The 22,261-nt window shown below is 45.5% G+C and overlaps 1 protein-coding gene across 4 annotated transcripts; it reads right to left on the bottom strand.

The window, feature by feature from the left end:
* Positions 1-1,382: 1,382 nt before the first annotated feature.
* Positions 1,383-21,725, bottom strand: eif5b (eukaryotic translation initiation factor 5B). Of its 4 annotated transcripts, XM_071329915.1 has the most exons (24): positions 21,356-21,725; positions 17,878-18,000; positions 17,656-17,722; positions 14,389-15,133; positions 14,225-14,254; positions 14,005-14,043; positions 13,655-13,875; positions 13,287-13,536; positions 13,102-13,188; positions 12,896-12,967; positions 12,487-12,788; positions 12,106-12,324; positions 11,362-11,429; positions 11,134-11,275; positions 9,620-9,751; positions 8,929-9,111; positions 8,525-8,686; positions 6,048-6,179; positions 5,299-5,430; positions 5,096-5,172; positions 4,800-4,964; positions 3,131-3,269; positions 2,848-3,009; positions 1,383-2,613 (listed from the first exon to the last, which is right to left on the bottom strand). In XM_071329915.1, exons 1-24 carry the CDS (start codon positions 21,388-21,390, stop codon positions 2,506-2,508), a joined length of 3,792 nt encoding a protein of 1,263 aa, XP_071186016.1. In that variant the 5' UTR covers positions 21,391-21,725; the 3' UTR covers positions 1,383-2,505. The 4 variants fall into 4 exon arrangements, with proteins under 4 accessions (XP_071186016.1, XP_071186018.1, XP_071186017.1 ...); XM_071329917.1 differs by lacking the exon at positions 14,005-14,043; XM_071329916.1 differs by lacking the exon at positions 14,225-14,254.
* Between the last annotated feature and the right edge of the window lie 536 nt (positions 21,726-22,261).

Raw genomic sequence — 22,261 nt, 5'->3', positions numbered from 1 at the left:
ATATGAAACCAGGGGAACTCGACCTCACTAATAACAGCATATGAAACCAGTGGAACTCGACCTCACTAATAACAGCATATGAAACCAGGGGAACTCGACCTCACTAATAACAGCATATGAAACCAGGGGAACTCGACCTCACTAATAACAGCATATGAAACCAGGGGAACTCGACCTCACTAATAACAGCATATGAAACCAGGGGAACTCGACCTCACTAATAACAGCATATGAAACCAGGGGAACTCGACCTCACTAATAACAGCATATGAAACCAGTGGAACTCGACCTCACTAATAACAGCATATGAAACCAGGGGAACTCGACCTCACTAATAACAGCATATGAAACCAGGGGAACTCGACCTCACTAATAACAGCATATGAAACCAGGGGAACTCGACCTCACTAATAACAGCATATGAAACCAGGGGAACTCGACCTCACTAATAACAGCATATGAAACCAGGGGAACTCGACCTCACTAATAACAGCTAATGAAACCAGGGGAACTCGACCTCACTAATAACAACATATGAAACCAGGGGAACTCGACCTCACTAATAACAGCTAATGAAACCAGGGGAACTCGACCTCACTAATAACAGCATATGAAACCAGGGGAACTCGACCTCACTAATAACAGCTAATGAAACCAGGGGAACTCGACCTCACTAATAACAGCATATGAAACCAGGGGAACTCGACCTCACTAATAACAGCTAATGAAACCAGGGGAACTCGACCTCACTAATAACAGCATATGAAACCAGGGGAACTCGACCTCACTAATAACAGCATATGAAACCAGGGGAACTCGACCTCACTAATAACAGCATATGAAACCAGTGGAACTCGACCTCACTAATAACAGCATATGAAACCAGTGGAACTCGACCTCACTAATAACAGCATATGAAACCAGGGGAACTCGACCTCACTAATAACAGCATATGAAACCAGGGGAACTCGACCTCACTAATAACAGCATATGAAACCAGGGGAACTCGACCTCACTAATAACAGCATATGAAACCAGGGGAACTCGACCTCACTAATAACAGCATATGAAACCAGGGGAACTCGACCTCACTAATAACAGCATATGAAACCAGGGGAACTCGACCTCACTAATAACAGCATATGAAACCAGGGGAACTCGACCTCACTAATAACAGCATATGAAACCAGGGGAACTCGACCTCACTAATAACAGCATATGAAACCAGGGGAACTCGACCTCACTAATAACAGCTAATGAAACCAGGGGAACTCGACCTCACTAATAACAGCATATGAAACCAGGGGAACTCGACCTCACTAATAACAACATATGAAACCAGGGGAACTCGACCTCACTAATAACAACATATGAAACCAGGGGAAGTAGCACTTCATATTTATTTTTCATAGAATTGAATTCAATGCATATTCCATTCATACCATTATCCAAAATATACAACAAGGCAGAGGGGGTAGAGTTTGCGACTTCTATAAATATGTCTTTATTGATGTAGATTTTTTATTATCTTTTACATTTTGAACTCAAGTAGAGAGGAGAGGGACCGCCTATTTTGTCACCTAGTTCATTCATGGTAAAAAACGTCCGTAAGCACCAGTCGAACTGCGCTGACAGGGGGGCTGGTGATGGGTGGTGGTGATGTCAGAGAGGGAGGGGCTTTTTAAAAGGACCATAAAATAACTGCATTCAAGAAAAGAGAAAACACTGACAAGGTCGTATTATTCAGACGTCTAAAACTTCTGGTAAGAATGCCTCCCCTCTCCCCTCTTCTAATTGGCTCAGGCCTTTGGCGCACAGCTCCCCTTGATCCGTGATAGATATAAAGAGTTCAGCAAACTAGCCTCCATGTTGGCAACCAACGTGTCATAACAATAAGGTTCTCATTTGCATTCTCAGTGGAATGTCATTCTCCTTGCGACTTCCGGTGCCAACATGGCACCCACGGAAACTTGTCAAACCCAGTTTGCTGAATTCTGTAGATCTGTGGTTCCGGTGACGCCTGACCCAGCGTTCCTCACTCCCACACGCCCCCTCTCCTGTCTCACCCCAGCCTGAACACCAGAGTGATTACAGGGGGCAGGACTCCAGCAGCAGACGGATGTGGAGAGTGAGAGGCAAAATGAAAAACAAAACTCAAGATGATTCCAAACAACAGGCAGGTTGGAATAGTGTGTGTGTCGATGCTGTCTAAACTGTCACTGTTAACAACAGCAGGAAATAGTTTGGTTTCTCACAGAAAAACACTGTTTCCCCTCTAAAAATACACTCCCCCACCCACCAGAGGGGAGGGGATGGGGGAGAGGGGGAAAGTGGGACACTGCACTGCTCCCACCATTTATGGATGTATGCATACTTGGGTGTGATGAACAAGTGTGTGTGTGTGTGTGTCTTTGATCAGGTGTCACATGATCAGTGGTGTGTGTGTTTGTGTGTAAGTGTGCTGCGGCCGTCTGAAGACATGAAGGTGTGTGCCCGTTCTTCCGTTCAGATGATTTCAAAAGTCTTCTTGAGCTCCATGATGAGCTGCCAGTCAGATTTGCCCATCTCGTCTCTGAACCAGTTCTTCAGGGCATCGATGGACGCTCTGGTGATCTGGAGAACAAAGGAAAGACCACATTCAGAACTCCTAAGTCTCCCTATTCTCATTATGGTCCACTACTTCTAGTACAGAGCCCAATGTTGTTAGAGTTTGGGTACCTGCTGTCAGTACAATGTAACAGTGAGTACTTACAACATCTGATACACTGTATTGACCTGAAAACCCACCACACGGTAATTTGAACATTGCAAAGAAAAGTGTTGCCTTTCTCCTCTCTGTGACTGTACCTTGCTGACGAGGATGTCGGTGGCCTCAAAGTGTCGGCCGAACATCTTGGGTGCCTCTCCGGGGATCGGTTCGATCTTTATACAGATCTCCTGGCCCTTCTTGGCACTGTCCACCATCTTGTGGTTGATCTCAATGCTGGTCACGATGCCAATGTCCACAAACTGACAGGGAGGAAATCAGTGAGATAATATTATTACACCTGTTTCTACGTCCTACCAAGATAGAAACAGGTCCCACAAACACACACTGCACTCTACTCTACATATACACACACACACTCACCCCCTTGCTGGGCACACAGATTGGGGTTCCCTGTCTGAGGACCCCAGCCTCCACGTTGACTCCCATGACTATGGGGTCTCTAGAGTTGAAGATGAACTGAGGCAGGATCTTCAGCTTAGTGGGGAACACAGCAATGTGTCTGTGGAGAATGACAGAGAAAACGACTGTTACTACACCACAAACCTACTGTCCTGTCTGGAAGCCTAGCCCAGGCATACCCCACGCCTACTGTCCTGTCTGGAAACCTAGCCCAGGCATAACCAACACCTACTGTTCTGTCTGGAAACCTAGCCCAGGCATACCCCACGCCTACTGTCCTGTCTGGAAACCTAGCCCAGGCATAACCCACACCTACTGTCCTGTCTGGAAACCTAGCCCAGGCATAACCCACACCTACTGTCCTGTCTGGAAACCTAGCCCAGGCATAACCCACACCTACTGTCCTGTCTGGAAACCTAGCCCAGGCATACCCCACGCCTACTGTCCTGTCTGGAAACCTAGCCCAGGCATACCCTACGCCTACTGTCCTGTCTGGAAACCTAGCCCAGGCATAACCCACACCTACTGTTGTCTGGAAACCTAGCCCAGGCATAACCCACACCTACTGTCCTGTCTGGAAACCTAGCCCAGGCATAACCCACACCTACTGTCCTGTCTGGAAACCTAGCCCAGGCATAACCCACACCTACTGTCCTGTCTGGAAACCTAGCCCAGGCATACCCCACGCCTACTGTCCTGTCTGGAAACCTAGCCCAGGCATACCCTACGCCTACTGTCCTGTCTGGAAACCTAGCCCAGGCATAACCCACACCTACTGTTCTGTCTGGAAACCTAGCCCAGGCATAACCTACACCTACTGTTCTGTCTGGAAACCTAGCCCAGGCATACCCTACGCCTACTGTCCTGTCTGGAAACCTAGCCCAGGCATACCCCACGCCTACTGTCCTGTCTGGAAACCTAGCCCAGGCATACCCTACGCCTACTGTCCTGTCTGGAAACCTAGCCCAGGCATACCCCACGCCTACTGTCCTGTCTGGAAACCTAGCCCAGGCATAACCCACGCCTACTGTTCTGTCTGGAAACCTAGCCCAGGCATACCCTACGCCTACTGTCCTGTCTGGAAACCTAGCCCAGGCATACCCTACGCCTACTGTCCTGTCTGGAAACCTAGCCCAGGCATACCCCACGCCTACTGTCCTGTCTAGAAACCTAGCCCAGGCATACCTCATACCTACTGTTCTGTCTGGAAACCTAGCCCAGGCATACCCCACGCCTACTGTCCTGTCTGGAAACCTAGCCCAGGCATAACCCACACCTACTGTTGTCTGGAAACCTAGCCCAGGCATACCCCACGCCTACTGTCCTGTCTGGAAACCTAGCCCAGGCATAACCCACACCTACTGTTCTGTCTGGAAACCTAGCCCAGGCATACCCTACGCCTACTGTCCTGTCTGGAAACCTAGCCCAGGCATACCCCACACCTACTGTCCTGTCTGGAAACCTAGCCCAGGCATAACCCACACCTACTGTCCTGTCTGGAAACCTAGCCAAGGCAGGACAGGTGTAGCCTTCCAATGGGCTGAGTGTGGATCACTTGTGCTATGGCCTATGACAGCAAAACAAAGTTATGGTTGTATCATGTAGTGTGTGTGTGTGTGTGTTCACAAACTTGAACTCGTCCTGCTTGGCCTTCTTGTAGTCCTCTCTGTACTTGGTGAAGGCATCAAACAGGTGGTAGATGATCTCAGCGCTGAACACCCTGACCCCCAGACTATCAGCCATCTCCTGAGAGTCCCTCTCCACCTTCACATCAAACGCCAGGATCGTTGCATACCTACAACAGAACAGCATTGATTTTCTATTGTCCAGTTTACACAGACAGGGTTAATTACGCTGAGACAGTAACCAATCAAACAAATGTATGACAGGGTATAGAAAGGAGAGAAGACAGAAGAGGTCACACACTGTGGGTCATGCTCCAGCATAGTGGAAGCTTTCATCACGTCCTTCTTGTGGACTGGACCGATGTTGATGCCAGCGTACTGTTGGAGGAGACGGAAAAACATGAACATTACAGCACGTTATCTCAAAACTAGTTATCTCAAAACTATATTGTAGTTTGATACGGTGTGTGTGTGTGTGTGTGTATATATGTGAGTGATACTCACAGGCACTTTGGACACTCGTAGAAACTCGAGCAAGGCTTCCAGGGATCCGAGAGTGGAGGCCTGGACGTACACACCCTTCTCCTCCATCTTGATGGAGTTCAGAGTCTGTTTCAGCTCCCGCACCAGCTCATCCTGCAGGGGGATCACAACGCAGAGGATCTCAATACACCATGTGTGTGTGTGTACTAGTAACTAACTCAGAGATGGACATGTAGCCGTAGGTGGCAGAGGGATCCAGTCTAACACTATTGACACACAGCCCTGTTTTCATACACAGAAGGGTTTCTTCAACTATGGGTCGGGTTCCAAGTGGGTTGCGAATAATGAGAATACATCCATAATCCCACACTATTTCTTCTTAATTTGGGTCGTTGGAGGACGATTTGGGTCACAGGGTCAATTTCTCATTTGGGTCTCGAGCTGAACATTTTTAAGAACCCCTGATGCACAGTACATTATAAACTGGGTGGTTCGAGCTCTGAATGCTGATTGGCCGAAAGCTGTGGTATATCAGACCATATACCCAGGGTATGACAAAACATTTATTTTTACTGTTCTAATTACGTTGGTAACCAGTTTATAATAGCAATAAGGCACCTCAAGGGTTTCTGGTATATTGCCAATATACCATGGCTTAGGGCTGTATCCAGGCAATTTGTGTTGTGTCGGGCATAAGAACAGCCCTTAGCCGTACATTGGCCATATACCACACCCCCCCGGGCCTTACTGCTTAAATGTGCCAGTCTCACCCTGAGCACGGCCACCTCATCCTCCTTGTGGGCCACCAGCAGGGGGAGCCCTGCCAGGGTCTTCTCCAGGTCTTTCCCCAGGATCTTCACTCCCTGGGCCGTACACACCTCCTTATGCTTCTCATACTGGTTCTAAAGAGGACAGGGGGTCAGATCATTCATTAATACTACCTACTGGTTCTAAAGAGGACAGGGGGTCAGATCATTCATTAATACTACCTACTGGTTCTAAAGAGGACAGGGGGTCAGATCATTCATTAATACTACCTACTGGTTCTAAAGAGGACAGGGGGTCAGATCATTCATTAATACTACCTACTGGTTCTAAAGAGGACAGGGGGTCAGATCATTCATTAATACTACCTACTGGTTCTAAAGAGGACAGGGGGTCAGATCATTCATTAATACTACCTACTGGTTCTAAAGAGGACAGGGGGTCAGATCATTCATTAATACTACCTACTGGTTCTAAAGAGGACAGGGGGTCAGATCATTCATTAATACTACCTACTGGTTCTAAAGAGGACAGGGGGTCAGATCATTCATTAATACTACCTACTGGTTCTAAAGAGGACAGGGGGTCAGATCATTCATTAATACTACCTACTGGTTCTAAAGAGGACAGGGGGTCAGATCATTCATTAATACTACCTACTGGTTCTAAAGAGGACAGGGGGTCAGATCATTCATTAATACTACCTACTGGTTCTAAAGAGGACAGGGGGTCAGATCATTCATTAATACTACCTACTGGTTCTAAAGAGGACAGGGGGTCAGATCATTCATTAATACTACCTACTGGTTCTAAAGAGGACAGGGGGTCAGATCATTCATTAATACTACCTACTGGTTCTAAAGAGGACAGGGGGTCAGATCATTCATTAATACTACCTACTGGTTCTAAAGAGGACAGGGGGTCAGATCATTCATTAATACTACCTACTGGTTCTAAAGAGGACAGGGGGTCAGATCATTCATTAATACTACCTACTGGTTCTAAAGAGGACAGGGGGTCAGATCATTCATTAATACTACCTACTGGTTCTAAAGAGGACAGGGGGTCAGATCATTCATTAATACTACCTACTGGTTCTAAAGAGGACAGGGGGTCAGATCATTCATTAATACTACCTACTGGTTCTAAAGAGGACAGGGGGTCAGATCATTCATTAATACTACCTACTGGTTCTAAAGAGGACAGGGGGTCAGATCATTCATTAATACTACCTACTGGTTCTAAAGAGGACAGGGGGTCAGATCATTCATTAATACTACCTACTGGTTCTAAAGAGGACAGGGGGTCAGATCATTCATTAATACTACCTACTGGTTCTAAAGAGGACAGGGGGTCAGATCATTCATTAATACTACCTACTGGTTCTAAAGAGGACAGGGGGTCAGATCATTCATTAATACTACCTACTGGTTCTAAAGAGGACAGGGGGTCAGATCATTCATTAATACTACCTACTGGTTCTAAAGAGGACAGGGGGTCAGATCATTCATTAATACTACCTACTGGTTCTAAAGAGGACAGGGGGTCAGATCATTCATTAATACTACCTACTGGTTCTAAAGAGGACAGGGGGTCAGATCATTCATTAATACTACCTACTGGTTCTAAAGAGGACAGGGGGTCAGATCATTCATTAATACTACCTACTGGTTCTAAAGAGGACAGGGGGTCAGATCATTCATTAATACTACCTACTGGTTCTAAAGAGGACAGGGGGTCAGATCATTCATTAATACTACCTACTGGTTCTAAAGAGGACAGGGGGTCAGATCATTCATTAATACTACCTACTGGTTCTAAAGAGGACAGGGGGTCAGATCATTCATTAATACTACCTACTGGTTCTAAAGAGGACAGGGGGTCAGATCATTCATTAATACTACCTACTGGTTCTAAAGAGGACAGGGGGTCAGATCATTCATTAATACTACCTACTGGTTCTAAAGAGGACAGGGGGTCAGATCATTCATTAATACTACCTACTGGTTCTAAAGAGGACAGGGGCTCAGATCATTCCTTCATACTACACACAGATCATCATTATGGGGACAATATATTTTTTTAAAGGTTTTATTGTCACATACACCAGATAGGTGCAGTAAAATGTGTTGTTTTACAGGGTCAGCCATAGTAGTACGGCGCCCCTTGCTCAAAGGCACAGACAGATTTTACACGTTGTCGGCTCGGGTATTCGAACCAGCGACTTTTCGGTTACTGGCCCAATGCTCTAACCGCTAGGCTACCTGCTGCTAATTCTAACTTCCACCGTCAAAGTATCGCTTAGTCTGCCATTGACAGTGAATTATTTAGTGAAAATGAGACATGGAAATGGAAGTTAGGATTAACCCCTAGCCAAGTCATGGACAGCATGACATTCCGTTGAAACCAGGTCACAACTGTTTGCTGCTCCTACAAGTGCTCTTTAATAAAGAAAGGCCCAACATAAACATTTCCTCCAGACCTTGACCCTGAGCTCCTTCATGGGTGGAGGCAGCAGCAGCCCCCTGATCTGGGTGACGATGGGTCCCTCCACCCCCGGGACGATGATGGTCATGCCCTCCCGGAGAACCCCGTTGATCAGGATCACGTCTATAGTGGTGCCCATACCAGGCAGGGCTTTCACCTGAGGATGGACAGGGACACATGTTGAGTTTAATACAACATTAAGTGTTAGATGACGCAACGGTAATGACACTGACGCAACGGTAATGACACTGACGTAACGGTAGTGACACTGACGCAACGGTAATGACACTGATGTAACGGTAGTGTGACTGGTGTAACGGAAACGACCCTAAAATAACAGCAATCTTGACAACAACACGGCCCATAAACTGTGACCGTAATGTAGTAATTGTCCCTCACCTCCATGACCTGCGCCCTGAGCTCGTCGCAGTGTGCCAGGCGTCGTGCCAGCATGGTCTGGGTGAGCTCCACCAGCAGAGCTATCAGGTTGCCCATGCCGTCCCCGGAGTGGGCCGACGTGGGCACCAGAGACACAAAGGTCCTAGGGTCCTTGTTCTCATGGAAGAGGGCTGCGTTCAGACCCTGTACGAATACACAAGACAGACATTAAATCAAATCCAAGTTCATTGGTCGCATACGCAGAATTGTAGATGTTAAGATGCAGTGAAATGCTTATGTTTCTAGCTCTACAAGTGAAGTACTGTCTAACACAATAACAACATACGAATGAAATGAAGAAATATCAGAACGAGCAATGTCAGAGACCAGAATATAAATATATGTATACACATATAATAGTGTGTATACAGTATGGACAGTATATCAATAGAAAAGGTTTGTACAGCAGTAGTTATATAACACACCTTTTCTATTGATGAATCTCAACTAGAATACAGTATATACATATGAAGCGGGTAAAACAGTAGGTAAACATCATTAAAGTGACTAGTGTTCCATGTTTATGTACATTGGGCAGCAGTCTCTAAGGTGCAGGGTCACTCAGGGTTCACACAATAGGTGCATCGCAATAGTGAAAAGTGCTGTCAACTCCAAAACTCTTTCCCCCTCCTTTTATCATATAGTTAGTGACCTGCTGGGCGAACTCCACGATGACAGCTTTGGCCCTCTCGTCAAACTCATCCTTGGTGTTCTTCTTCTGCTTCTTCAGTGTGGCCACCACGTCTGTGTCCGGACTCTTCTTCCAGTCGTACAGACGGTCAATCTGGAGAAGACATAGAAATGGAACGAATAGAAGGGACAAAAATACACATCATGTCACATGGATGGGGAACCAATTAACTACTAGTGCAAAAAAAAGACTTCCGCAAGCTATTGTAACCTGGTAGCTTTATTCCCAGTGAATTGTGGGCCATTGAGTGCCTTTAATACAGGGGTGTCAAACTCATTTCGCATCGTGGGCCACATACGGCCTAGGGAGATGTCAAGTGGGCCGGACCATTAAAATTATACCATACTCTGCTATAAATAACCAAAATATCATGTCTTTCCTTTGTTTTGGTGTAAAGAAGCACAAGAACATTAGGAAAATATTGAAATTTAATGAACTATCCTTTTACAAAACATTTCATGAAACACCTCATATTTCCTTAGACAAATGTGCAATTTACTTTTATCATTCACAAATATGCATTGCAACTGATCCCACTGATTGTACAAAGGCACAAAACTTTAATTGGTACTGAAAAATATAGTAATGCACTTTAAGATTAAATGAGACTTTTAAAGAAAGGAATTTTTAAACCACTTACACATACGCATATAAAATCTAAATGTAATCCCTGCGTACACCTTACAAACTAAGGAGAGTGATTTTAAATGTGTAATGAAGAAAGTGTTCGCCTGTCCTGTAAATCTGTAAACTTCATACATGAAACATACATACACATACAATACATACTGAAAATTTATGGAGTTGTATGAACAGTAGAATTCCATCACACAACTTTTGTTTTGAAGCTGCTGACTAACATTAAAGTGCACATTTTTTAAATCACCACAGTAAGGATTCATCTTCACAGAGCTGTATTCTTTCAATGCAAACAGTATCTAAGGCAGCATTTTAAAGGTACCGAAATACCGAAACTTGTTGCAAACACACCAAGCACGAAGGTTTTCCGTGCATCTCTGTAAATAAATAGGACGTGGTCCATTTTTCTTTGAAAATTCTACACTCCTTATCTACTTTTCTCCGTTTGGAGAAACGACATTTTGGCTAATGAGGGTGTAGCGGAGAGGTAGAGACCAAGGTATTAACAACGTCGTAACAAGCAGCAGATGGCGCATTGATACCGTCTGCTGTTTTCAGTCTGTCTCAGTGATGCGGCTTGTCTTCTACTCTGATGGAAAGAGTGCGCCCCTTAGCGGATAATCCATGAATTGCAGCGAATTAAAAATATTAATTCCATGTCTTTTATGCATTTTTTCCACTTTCAAATTATCCTGCGGGCCTGATCGAACCTCCTTGGGGGCCGGTTCCGGCCCGCGGGCCGTATGTTTGACACCCCTGCTTTAATACATGCAAGTCCTCTACTAGACATCTATCCCAGAGGTAAGCTATGAGCATGTCTGACCAGACAGACTGACCTTGTTAAGTGCTACAATGAAGGGACACTTCTTCTCCTTGAGCAGGTTGATGGACTCCAGGGTCTGAGGCTCCAGGCCGTGCATGATGTCCACCACCAGGATGGCTATGTCACACAGAGAGCTGCCCCGGTTCCTCAGGTTACTGGACACACAGAGAGATGGAGCGAGATGCAGTCAGACCAACACATTTAGGGCAGTGGACACACATTTTCCTGAATGAGGGTTTACCTGAAAGACTCGTGGCCTGGGGTGTCGATGATCAGCATTCCTGGGATTTTAATGGCCTCGTTGTTGAACTGAAGAGGAAACAATGAAATGATTAAAGAGCCATTAAACACCAACTATCTATTCAAATCCAATCCCCTACATACACTGAGTGTACAAAACATTCGGAACACCTGCTCTTTCCATGACAGACTGACCAGGTGAATCCAGGTGAAAGCTATGATCCCTTATATATGTCACATGTTAAATCCAATTCAATCAGTGTAGATGAAGGGGAGGAGACAGTTTAAAGAAGGATTTTTAAGCATTGAGACAATTGAGACATGGATTGTGTATGTGTGCCATTCAGAGGGTGAATGGGAAAGACAAAAGATTTAAGTGCCTTTGAACGGGGCATGGTAGTAGGTGTCAGGCGCACCGGTTTGAGTGTGTCAAGAACTGCAACGCTGCTGTGTTTTTCACGTTCAACAGTTTCCCGTGTGTATCAAGAATGGTCCACCACCCAAAGGCCATATAGCCAACTTGACAACTGTGAAGCATAGGAGTCAACATGGGCCAGCATCCCTGTGGAACACTTTTGACACCTTGTAGAGTCCATGCCACGACGAATTGAGACTGTTCTGAGGGCAAAAGGGGGTACAACTTAATATTAGGAAGGTGTTCCTAATGTTTTGTACACTCAGTGTACGGTCACTGTTCAGTGTATGACTGGGTCTGAGCTGAAGGGAGAGGCGCAGCAGTACTCACGTTCTTCACCATCTTGGTCTGCTCTACGATGGCCTCCAGCGGTACGTTAGTGGCTCCGATCTGTTGGGTGATCCCTCCTGCCTCTCCGTCCTGTACGTGTGTATGCCTCAGCTTGTCCAGGATCTTGGTCTTGCCTGTGTCTACGTGGCCCAGTACACAGACGACGGGGGAGCGGAGCTTGTCCAGGTTTATGTTCTTTATGTTCTCTGCTCGCCGTTTCTACACAGGAGGAGCACAGAGAGAACAACATTAGACTTCTCTACCGTTTAACAATGTTGACGGGATGTGTGTGTGTGTGTGTGTGTGTGTGTGTGTGTGTGTGTGTGTGTGTGTGTGTGTGTGTGTGTGTGTGTGTGTGTGTGTGTATGTGTGTGAGACTACCTCAATACGCTTCTTGGCCTTGTTGTAGATCCGCTCCTCTTTAGTGCGATCGTCATCGGAGTCGCTGTCACTACTGGACTCTGAGCTCTCCTTCCCTCCCTTCCTCTTAGTGGCTGGGGCCTGCTGCGGTGTGTGAGGCTGACTCTCCTTCTCCTCCTCCTCCTCACTCTCCTCCTCTTCGTCATCCTCTTCCTCATCTTCCTCTTCCTCATCGTCCTCCTCTTCCTCCGGCTGTGACGAGGGTTTCTGTTGGGGCTGATTTGGCGTCTCTGGCTTCACCTCAATGTGGACCGTCTTCAGCTCTGTAGAGGGAGAAGAGACGTTATGTGAGGTGTAAGCGCGGAGAAAATTCCACCAAGCCTTTGGGAGAGTGCCATATTGCTAAAACCTAAAGTCTGTCCTGTCTTACCTTTGTCCTGATCGATGGTCTCAGCGATAGCCTCCCAGTCATCAACTGCAGACTCAGCTTTCTGCTCAACCTCTGGGGGGAGGGACAAGAAGACATGACACAAAATGTGACTGAGGCAATGAAAGTTGTCTGGCGTTACACCCAGATCTGGACAACCGGAGGACATTAAGGCAGGCTCCGTCTCCAAGATCTATGGTCCATTTTACCTGCTGCTACTTCAGGAGTTTCCACCGCCATCGGTGAGATGATTGGCTCTGCCGTCTCCGACGTGGGTGACATGACCTCTGAGATCTCTGACCGGGGAAGAGGAGGAATGAGGGATGAGGCACAAACAAATAGATAGATGATTTTGCAGTTGGACATGTTGATGTGGATTGGAAGAGGGTGTTACCTTCAGGGGTCTGTGCTTGTTGGGGCTTCTTTTTCCTCTTGTCTCCGTACACTGGCTTCTTCTTTGGCACCGAGTCGTCTTTGGATGGCACTTCAATACCCTGGGCCTTCAGGAGTTCAAGTGTGGCCTCAGCCCTGGCCCGGGCCTCTTTCTGGGCTTTGGTCAGCAGTTTGCCCTCCTTCTTCAGCCTCTCCTTCCTCTCTTTCTCCTTCTGTTTCTTCTTCTCCTTGCGCTCCTGTTCCAGACGCTCCTGTAGGTGTTACATTGAAGATGTCAGTTGGTAAGAGGTCAGTGTGTGTGTGTGTGTGTGTGTGTGTGTGTGTGTGTGTGTGTGTGTGTGTGTGTGTGTATATGTGTGTGTGCTTAACCTGCTCCAGTCTCTGAGCCTCCTGCTCTTCCAGGCGACGCAGGTTCTCTTCTTCCTCCTTCTTGGCGCGCTCCTCTTCCTCCTTCATGTGAGCCAGAGCCTCCTGCATGGCCTTCACTGTGGCCTTGCTGGGTCCCTTCTTCTTCTCCTCTTTCTCCTTCTCCTTGTCCCCCTTCTTCTTCTTCTTGTCTTTCTTGCCCTTCTTGTCTCCCCCTTCCTCTTCTGAAGTAGCACAAAACCCCCGACAGAAATCAGTCACAGCACAGTAACTATGCAAGTCATTTCTACATTTTGGACTAATTGCATGTAACTACACAGTAACGCCACTTTTAACTACTTTGAAAACATTACCATTGGGTTCATTCATTGTTTCCACCACCGCATCGGCAGCTAATGGGTACAGAATTAAGATGAGTAGACTTCTACTATTGTAACTGCATGCAACTACACATTAACACGTGTATTAGTATGTATTATGGATCCCCATTAGCTGCTCATCCTGGGGTCCAGCAAAATTAAGGCATGTAACAAGCTACCTTGAAGCAGAAATCTGTTTGTTTCCTTCCCTTACCATTAATTGCTTCAAGCACCTCATCGGCAGCTAATGGGTACAGATAAGCATTTACACATTCTTAAAACGAAAGTAGTTCCTACATGGCATATGGGCAACTAATTGTAAAGTGTTGCCGTTTAGACTGTGGAATGGATACAATATAAACCAATTGTAAATCTCACCCTCTCCTTGAGGATCAGCCCCTTCCTGATCTTCAATCTCTGCTGCTGCCTCCGTCTCTGCTGCTGGGGCTGCTGCTGGGGTTGGGGCCGCTGCTGGGGCCACCGCTGGCTCACTCTTCTTCACTACCTCTTTCTCTTTCTTAGGCACTGCTGCAACCTCAATACTCCCCTCTTTCTCCTCCTCCTTCTCCTTCTGCTTCTTCAGCTTAGCCCTGTCCTCCTCTTTCTTCTTGCGGTCTCTCTCCTTCTTCTCTGCCTTCTTCTGAGCTGCCGTCTTCATCTTGAAGGTTCCCTCCTCCTCTTCCTCTTCTTCACTGTCTGCCTTGGCTTTGCCCTTCTTCTTCTTGCCTTTCTTTCCGGCCTGCGACGCATCCACCGAGTCGTCATCATCTGAATCATCCTCCCCTCCCCCCTCTCCTTTCCTCGCACCTCCATCGTCATCCTCCTCTTCCTCGTCCGAGGCCTCCTTGCGGCCTCCCTTCTTCCCTGCCTTGGGTTTTCTCCGGGTCCGTGAGGCGTCGTCCTCAGAGTCTGAGCCAGCAGCAGCAGCAGCGGGGGCAGCAGACGTCTTCTTGTCCTTCTGCTTGTCTTCGTTTTCCACGTCACCCGTACCCGAAACCTCTTCGTCGTCCCCGTCGTCATCCTCCAGGCTGGCTCGCTTGCCCTTGCGCGTCTTCTTCTTCTCCGCTTTGGTGGGCGGTGGGGGCTCGGCGGCACTCTCCGGCTCGTCTGTGGCGTCTGGTTTCTGTGGATTGCGGAAGTGATGAGTACTCCATAGAAGCATGTGCTTTGCCAGACAGGGTCATTACATATGCATATTAGCATTTGGCTATAGCCTGGTGCAGGGTCATTACATAAGCAGATTAGCATTGGGCTATTAGCCCAGGGTTTCCGGTTAGAAAATGTGGCGCCAGACATGACTGGACCCATAGGACTATGCATTGTGTGCATACCCTGACTAGGCGTCCACCCACGTGCTCAGAATAACAGTCATCACATGTAGATGATGGTAATTAATTTTAACAGAACAAGTCCAGGATGCAGTGACCAGTGTCCTTCTTACCGCGCACTTTGAAGATGTTAGAATAACTGTCTACATGAACTTTTCCTCAGCCAACAAGACGAGTGACGAACAGCAAAAATAGGCGGCGAGTTTCAAGTTTGGGGAAGCTATTTTTCCCAGGAAAAATGCACCTTTATAATAAAGCATTCCATGAATCATCGCATTAGCAGATTTATGTAAGATAACGTACTATTCTTAAGGAGTAAATCGGACAGTCAACATTTTGATTAATAATATAACTCAATCACTGTCCGCAAAAAAGACTGTTCAATGCGTGGCGGAGCGCGTATAGCGTAGAGGCCTAGGCTATATCAGATACCTTTTTTCTTTCTGTGCGCGTAATTTTTTTGGGCCTTTTATAAAAACACATTTCATGCAATTCTATTACACTTTATATGACTGCAGACATTAGCAGAATTTTTTGAAATGACAAATGACAGGGTAGCCTACTCTGCTGACACTGACAAACAGACCAATGAAACCACGTTGTCCATATAATAGGTCTACCAGAAGGGGTGACCGAATATGACGTCCATCTAAACTGGAGGAGGAAATTATAGTCCAAAAACAAACTTTTAAGTGACACTGACACGACAATGATAAAGAGTGAATATGAGCAAAGCGCACTCAACGGGGATATGGCCGATGCTCTCTGCTGGTGCCAATAAGATAGGCTACGGGCCTACGGTTGTACGCTCAATTGAGTTGAGAATTTACAGATAAGAGTCTTTTCATTGTCTTCTCTTTACAGCATTAGCCATGCTTCTTTCCAAACTATGTTTTCCCATGATTGAATTTCGAAATATTCCGACGTGCCTGGCTGGGCCTCTTTTCATTGACAGTCATAACTCAACAATAATCTAGTTGGCATTTGCCACGTGTGCTGCCCAAATTCCGCGCACTGCCTTTCCTTCCAACTGTAGGCAACGGGATTTAAAACAATCCACAACTTATTTAATTTTTTAAGTCTAGGGGAAGCTAATGATCCTCTGTGGCCAAATCATGCTTAGTAGCCTATTTTGAATGATTTTATTTCTTTCTGTATAGACAGGATTAGGCTAATTAGGCTATATCATTTTGGAAATTTAATTAAATTTACTTAGCGAAACCTTAGCATCCCCTAGCCTTATCACTGTGCATGAGCCTGTCAATCTACTACCCCCCATCGTAGAGAAGTTGACCTATTCTATTGTACAGTTTGTTGAGATAGAAAGAGCCCAAACAGACTCTGGGACAGTTGTAGAACGATAGATCCCAAATTCATACAACCAGTATGCCTCGGATACATAAAACATACTTTAAAAAGCAACGAGTCGGACGCAACAGATCAGAACATTTAGCTTAAGTGTTTAAAAAAAAAAGATTTTTTAAGATTATTAAGTCAGCAATGTGCACAAGGCAGTAGGCGGGAATGTGCATTTGGCTACCGGACAATGAAAGAAAGTTGATAACCAATAGAAAATAAGAGAAATAGTCTATAGTCTGTATAACATATTTTCCTCCACGGATATGGTCGGATTCTGCCTAGTCTACTTTGAAGCAAGGTAAAACACGCCTCATAATATGTAGTAAAACGTTGAGGTTTCAAACTATTAAGTAGCTATACGTTTTCAAAAGGCTTACTGCCTCCAGCTCATTGCAAAGTGGTGTGTGAAGCCTGGTGAAGCCTGCCTTCCGTTTCCTGTGCATTTGAATGACGAATGGGAAGCACGCTTCAATTACCAGAAGAGAAATAAAAAAATAGCAGGTATTTTTAATCGTGGCCACAAAAATGTTTTCAACACACGATTGCATTTACAATTGTTGTGCAATGATTGGGCTTATAAAAGCTCTGTCTGACAGATTTTCCTGGTTAAAGGCTCAGTATCTGTATGCTGTGCACATGTGATTAAGAAGATACATAACGAATATACACTAAATTATGCTAATTAACCCATAGAAAGAATAAGCATGAACGGTCAAATGTATTTACATCAATTGGTATTTCCGTCAATAGGCTAAAATGCATGATCAGCTTTTCTAATTTATTTGTTTAAGCCGGCTATTACTGAAACCCTGTTATAGCCTAGTATAGGGTCATTATATATGCAGATTAGCACTGGGCAATAACCTGGTATAGGATCATTACATATGCAGATTAGCATTGGGCTATCGCCTGGTATTAGGTCATTACATATGAAGATTAGCCTATGGCTACACTTCACCTTGCTGCCTTTAGCTCCTGTGGTTTCAAGACACAGTTCCTCCAGCTCCTTCAGGATGTCGTCTTCACTGTTAAAGATAAAATCATTATGATCAATACACAGTAGGCTGCAAAGTCCAAGGCAAGTTTAGAAATATTTCCATCCAGCAGTTGGTTCTTATTTCCTTAGTTATTTTAAAATGGAGCGTTCATTACTGTCGAAGAGAGAGAAATAAAGACTTACTCAAAATCGTCTTTCTTTTTGTCTTTCTTCTTCTTGGCCTTTCCTTTCCCTTGCTCCTTGGAGGCTCCCACTCCTTCGATTTCTGCTGCTAGGGCGTCAAGGTCGATGCCATCGTCTTTGGCACTGAAACAAAGTCATGCAAATCACATATGATGCACATTACACATGGTAAAAGACAGCATTATCAAGCATATCTGGGAACCACATGCTTCTCCATGCAGATTTCTGCCATATGCTATGTCACAAAAAAATGCAGCCTTACAGGCTGACTACACCGCTCGCGTCGCGTGAGCGAGCATGCAACATAAATGTAGAAATCTATGTTTGTAAATTATTGCACCAACATTGCTCACACGCGCCAACAAGCGTCTGCGTTGTCAAGGGATAAAATAGAAGTAAGTTCTATTTGGGACGCAGTTCGCGCTGCAACTCCTGCCTCTCCCAGCTCCTCCTTGGTTTATAGAAGCAGGAACCCACGTGCCATCTCCTCATTGGTTATACCCACGTGGGTGACTGAAAGACGAACGAGGTCAGTGGCGGTAATGCACCTAATTTATGAAAGTTGCCAATCGCAATATAAAGTCAAGAGAAGAAAAAGCCTGGAAGGAGGAGAGATGACTAGAAACGATTCGGTTGACCGTTTTATGTGTGGATTAATTGGCGGAGTAGAGAACCTTGTGCATTTCAGGTAAAATAACAACTCAATGTTTACATCCCAGGAAAAATTGACTAGCAACAGCAAGCTAGCTAAAAAGGACAAATTAGATAGCAAGTGCAAGCTAGCTAGCTAAATGTTTAAATGTTTAATGCTTTTCGATCTGTCCCCAAATTAATATAATTGGTTCAGAGTTTGTTTTGATATTTTAACCTTTGTGTCGTGATCGCGTTTGGTGTGGGGGGACAAAATACATTTATGCACGATGGCGCAGGCGCGTAGCCAGGTTTGGGTTCCATGTTAGCAGCAAAATGATACAAACTAGCAATGAATGTGTGGTATTTCAAATATTTGCAGCCTTGATCAAATTAGCACATTTCACACAAATATGATTTTCATACCCAGTCCGACAAAGACAGACCCAGTCAGTCAGTCAGTCCGACAAAGACAGACCGAGTCAGTCAGTCAGTCCGACAAAGACAGACCGAGTCAGTCAGTCAGTCCGACAAAGACAGACCGAGTCAGTCAGTCAGTCCGACAAAGACAGACCCAGTCAGTCAGTCAGTCCGACAAAGACAGACCCAGTCAGTCAGTCAGTCCGACAAAGACAGACCCAGTCAGTCAGTCAGTCCGACAAAGACAGACCCAGTCAGTCAGTCAGTCCGACAAAGACAGACCCAGTCAGTCAGTCAGTCCGACAAAGACAGACCCAGTCAGTCAGTCAGTCCGACAAAGACAGACCCAGTCAGTCAGTCCGACAAAGACAGACCCAAGCAGTCACAGGACACTAAAAAGTCTGTCAACAGAAAACGTTGACAGATTTGAAGGCTTTACTGCGGTCCTAAAATGACTCGCTGGTGGCCACAAATCAACCCTGACAGTGGGACGTGTGCATCCAACAAGAACAACACCTCCACCTGAATGGCAGCTGCACACTTGACACTGTTACGCCTTCAGTCCAGAAAATGCAATAACTAATTCTAGACCTTCCGTCTTATGTCAGACGGGTGAAGATGAAAACCAAACATGAAAGACAAACAACTTCAGTCCCTAACCTGTAATGACCATTATGAACCTAATGATCATCTCAACTACTAACCATCCACAATCCAACCACAATAACCTTACCTGTAGCAGCACATGGATCTTTGAGACTAAAAGCCCTACGTCTGCTCAGCCTCAGACTTTATACAGAGGGTGAGGCTAGCCTCCTTGCATGCCTGTTGCATCAGCAGTGGAAAGCACCTCTATGTTAGAATGAACAGGGGCCAACCCCGGGTAAAACACACAGGGTGCACAGTGCACACGCCTTTGCCTCTGGGTAATAAAATCATGAAGAAGCAGCTGATAGACAGAATGTTGATGGAGTTATCCTGTTCTATCAATGTTATTCCTTTCACTTATTTACCTGTAATAACTACTATGAATATTGCTTATATACAAGTGCCTTTAGGGTTAGGGGCTAGTGGTTGTTTCTGGACCAGACCTGTAATAGTTGTTGGTTATGGGGAACAGAGAGGACCATAGTTAATCAATCTTTAATATCCTTCCGCCATTGCTGTTCAGCATCATCTTTAGCCCTGGCCTGGTATCGTCTTGACCTCACAGCAGAGTTGACTGGAGCAGGAGCAGGCTGCAGATCAGCAGTATACAGTACAAGGAGTGAGAGCTCACCATCACGGCAGGTCAGTCAATATATATCCCTCAATAATCAACTTAAATGGCAGCTGCCGCCACCAAGCCAGCGACACTTAGCCTACTGTCTCTCTGTCTATTATCTGTCAAGGCTCATTCCCACAGTCAAAAGCAGACACCTGGTCATGACTTACAAAGGGTGGATAAGAGTGCCTACTACAAGGAGCGAGTGTAAATTTGTGCACTTGGCAGACAAGCATCCATTGTAGGGCTTTGTCATAATGAGACATGAGTCAGTGTCAATTGACATCTCTATTCAGGAATGTATCATAATTTATGAACAACAACATTGGTTAAGACTTTTGGTCGTAATGCCTAATACTTGGCAATGGAAATAGTATATATATTCTAGCCATTGAGATCAGTATTCTGCTTTATTCTGAAGCCCCCCCCCCCCCAACAAATCTCTGGGGTATCAATCGCAAATGACCATGTTTACTCACACGGGGACACAGCCATTGGATGGATACTCAAGCCATAGAGGCGACAGTTGGGACAATGAATGAGGGCCCTTTCTGACAGCACAATGAAAATAGATGCTGTTGCAGGCATGGGGCATAGCCAGGCTGGAGGTCCTCACTTGTGCTGTCAGTGACTCAAAGATTCAGCAATAGTTCGCTGACAATGTCCTCCTAGAATTGCATCATATATAGCTAGTTATCTGCGTTTCCCTATTAGTGGGCGAGCAAGCTAGCTAAGTTAGATAGCTCACAAGCTAATGGAAATTAACTTCATTATGTGACTGCATGGAGCCTGGCTAGCTAGCTGGTAGTAGGATGCCAATGTAGCTGCATAACATATGCTAGCTAATAGCGAGAAAAATCGGTTTCGTGTCTCTGTTGTTCAGCATCAAGTATGTTTATACGAGATAGAAATTGGTTAATTCATTGTCAATATGAAAGGTAGAAAATAAGTGCGCGAGGATAGCGTTAGCTTATTAATAAGCCCGAGACGGGAGGCCTAGCCAAAGCAACCTGCCGCCACATGAAGCTCATGGCTTCAGTATCATGCTAATGCTAGCCAGCTCAGCCTGTACGACTAGCGTTAGCTAGCTATATTCATAGAAGTCTGTTGCATACATCACAACTTTCTCAAATCGTATGACACACGGGCCACACTATCGTGTACCTGTCATCGCCTGACTTTTTCTGTTTCTTCCCCATTCTCCTTGTTTTTATTTTTATCCACAATGTTCAGCCTCGTTGTTCGCGGATACAGCACATATGGTTGGTCCAATGGGGGTTGGTCACACATCCTGCGCAGTTGCAGAGCATTTTCTATTGCCTGTACTGAAGTGAAGGGCATCTTCACTGCGCAAACTGCGCAGGTATAATGGAGTAGCACATTATTAATATTATTATTATTGTGACAGGTGCAAAGAAATGTGTTGTTTTACAGGGTCAGCCAGTAGTACCGCATTCCAGGGGCAAATTAGGGTTAAGTACCTTGCTCAAGGGTACATCGACAGATTTTTCACCTTATCGGTTCAGGGGCCTGTTGCACAAAAGTAGAATTAAGACATCCGGGATAAATGACTCAGCTGAGCTCAATGAAGCCAAAACATGTGCGTCCAGGCTTAATTGGTTGCACAAAGACCAAGCCAGGATGAGCAGACACGGATTCATTAAGCCAGGTGAAACCAATCCTGGATAGGTGCGCGCTCACGGCTCACTCAAATAGACCCCGCCACAGATCACAGATTAACTGATTTACCATGGCAACTAGAGCCGCGTACTTTTCCCCGTCGGAAGAACAAATCCTCATGGAGGCATACGAGGAGGTAAAAGATATAATTAAGAAGAAAGGCAACACCGCCACAGTGATAAAGCAAAGAGAAAAAGCGTGGCAAAGTATTGCAGACCGCCTGAATGCGTAAGTAGTGCACAATTACACACTCACCGCTCCGCTGAAACATCACAATTACAATTCAAATATTTAATTCACATCTCCAAAAATGCAGTTGTACTGTAATTATGAAACGGTTAAATTTTTAATTGAAATGCACTGCAGATATGAGTGAAATTGTGTAAAGTA

Source organism: Salvelinus alpinus, chromosome 10 (genome assembly GCF_045679555.1).
Source record: "Salvelinus alpinus chromosome 10, SLU_Salpinus.1, whole genome shotgun sequence".
NCBI lineage: Eukaryota > Metazoa > Chordata > Actinopteri > Salmoniformes > Salmonidae > Salvelinus > Salvelinus alpinus.
The sequence above is the reverse complement of the archived record's forward strand: the minus strand, read 5'-3'. Positions and strand labels throughout refer to the sequence as shown.

Excerpts from the sequence above, each read along its gene's own strand:
- eif5b (XM_071329915.1), bottom strand. The coding sequence starts at position 21,390 with ATGGGGAAGAAACAGAAAAAGTCAGGCGATGACAG. Across the intron at positions 18,001-21,355 it reads AAAAAGTCAGGCGATGACAG|TGCCAAAGACGATGGCATCG; the intron begins GTACACGATAGT and ends ACTTTGTTTCAG. Across the intron at positions 9,752-11,133 it reads TCATTGTAGCACTTAACAAG|ATTGACCGTCTGTACGACTG; the intron begins GTCAGTCTGTCT and ends TGTCTTCTCCAG.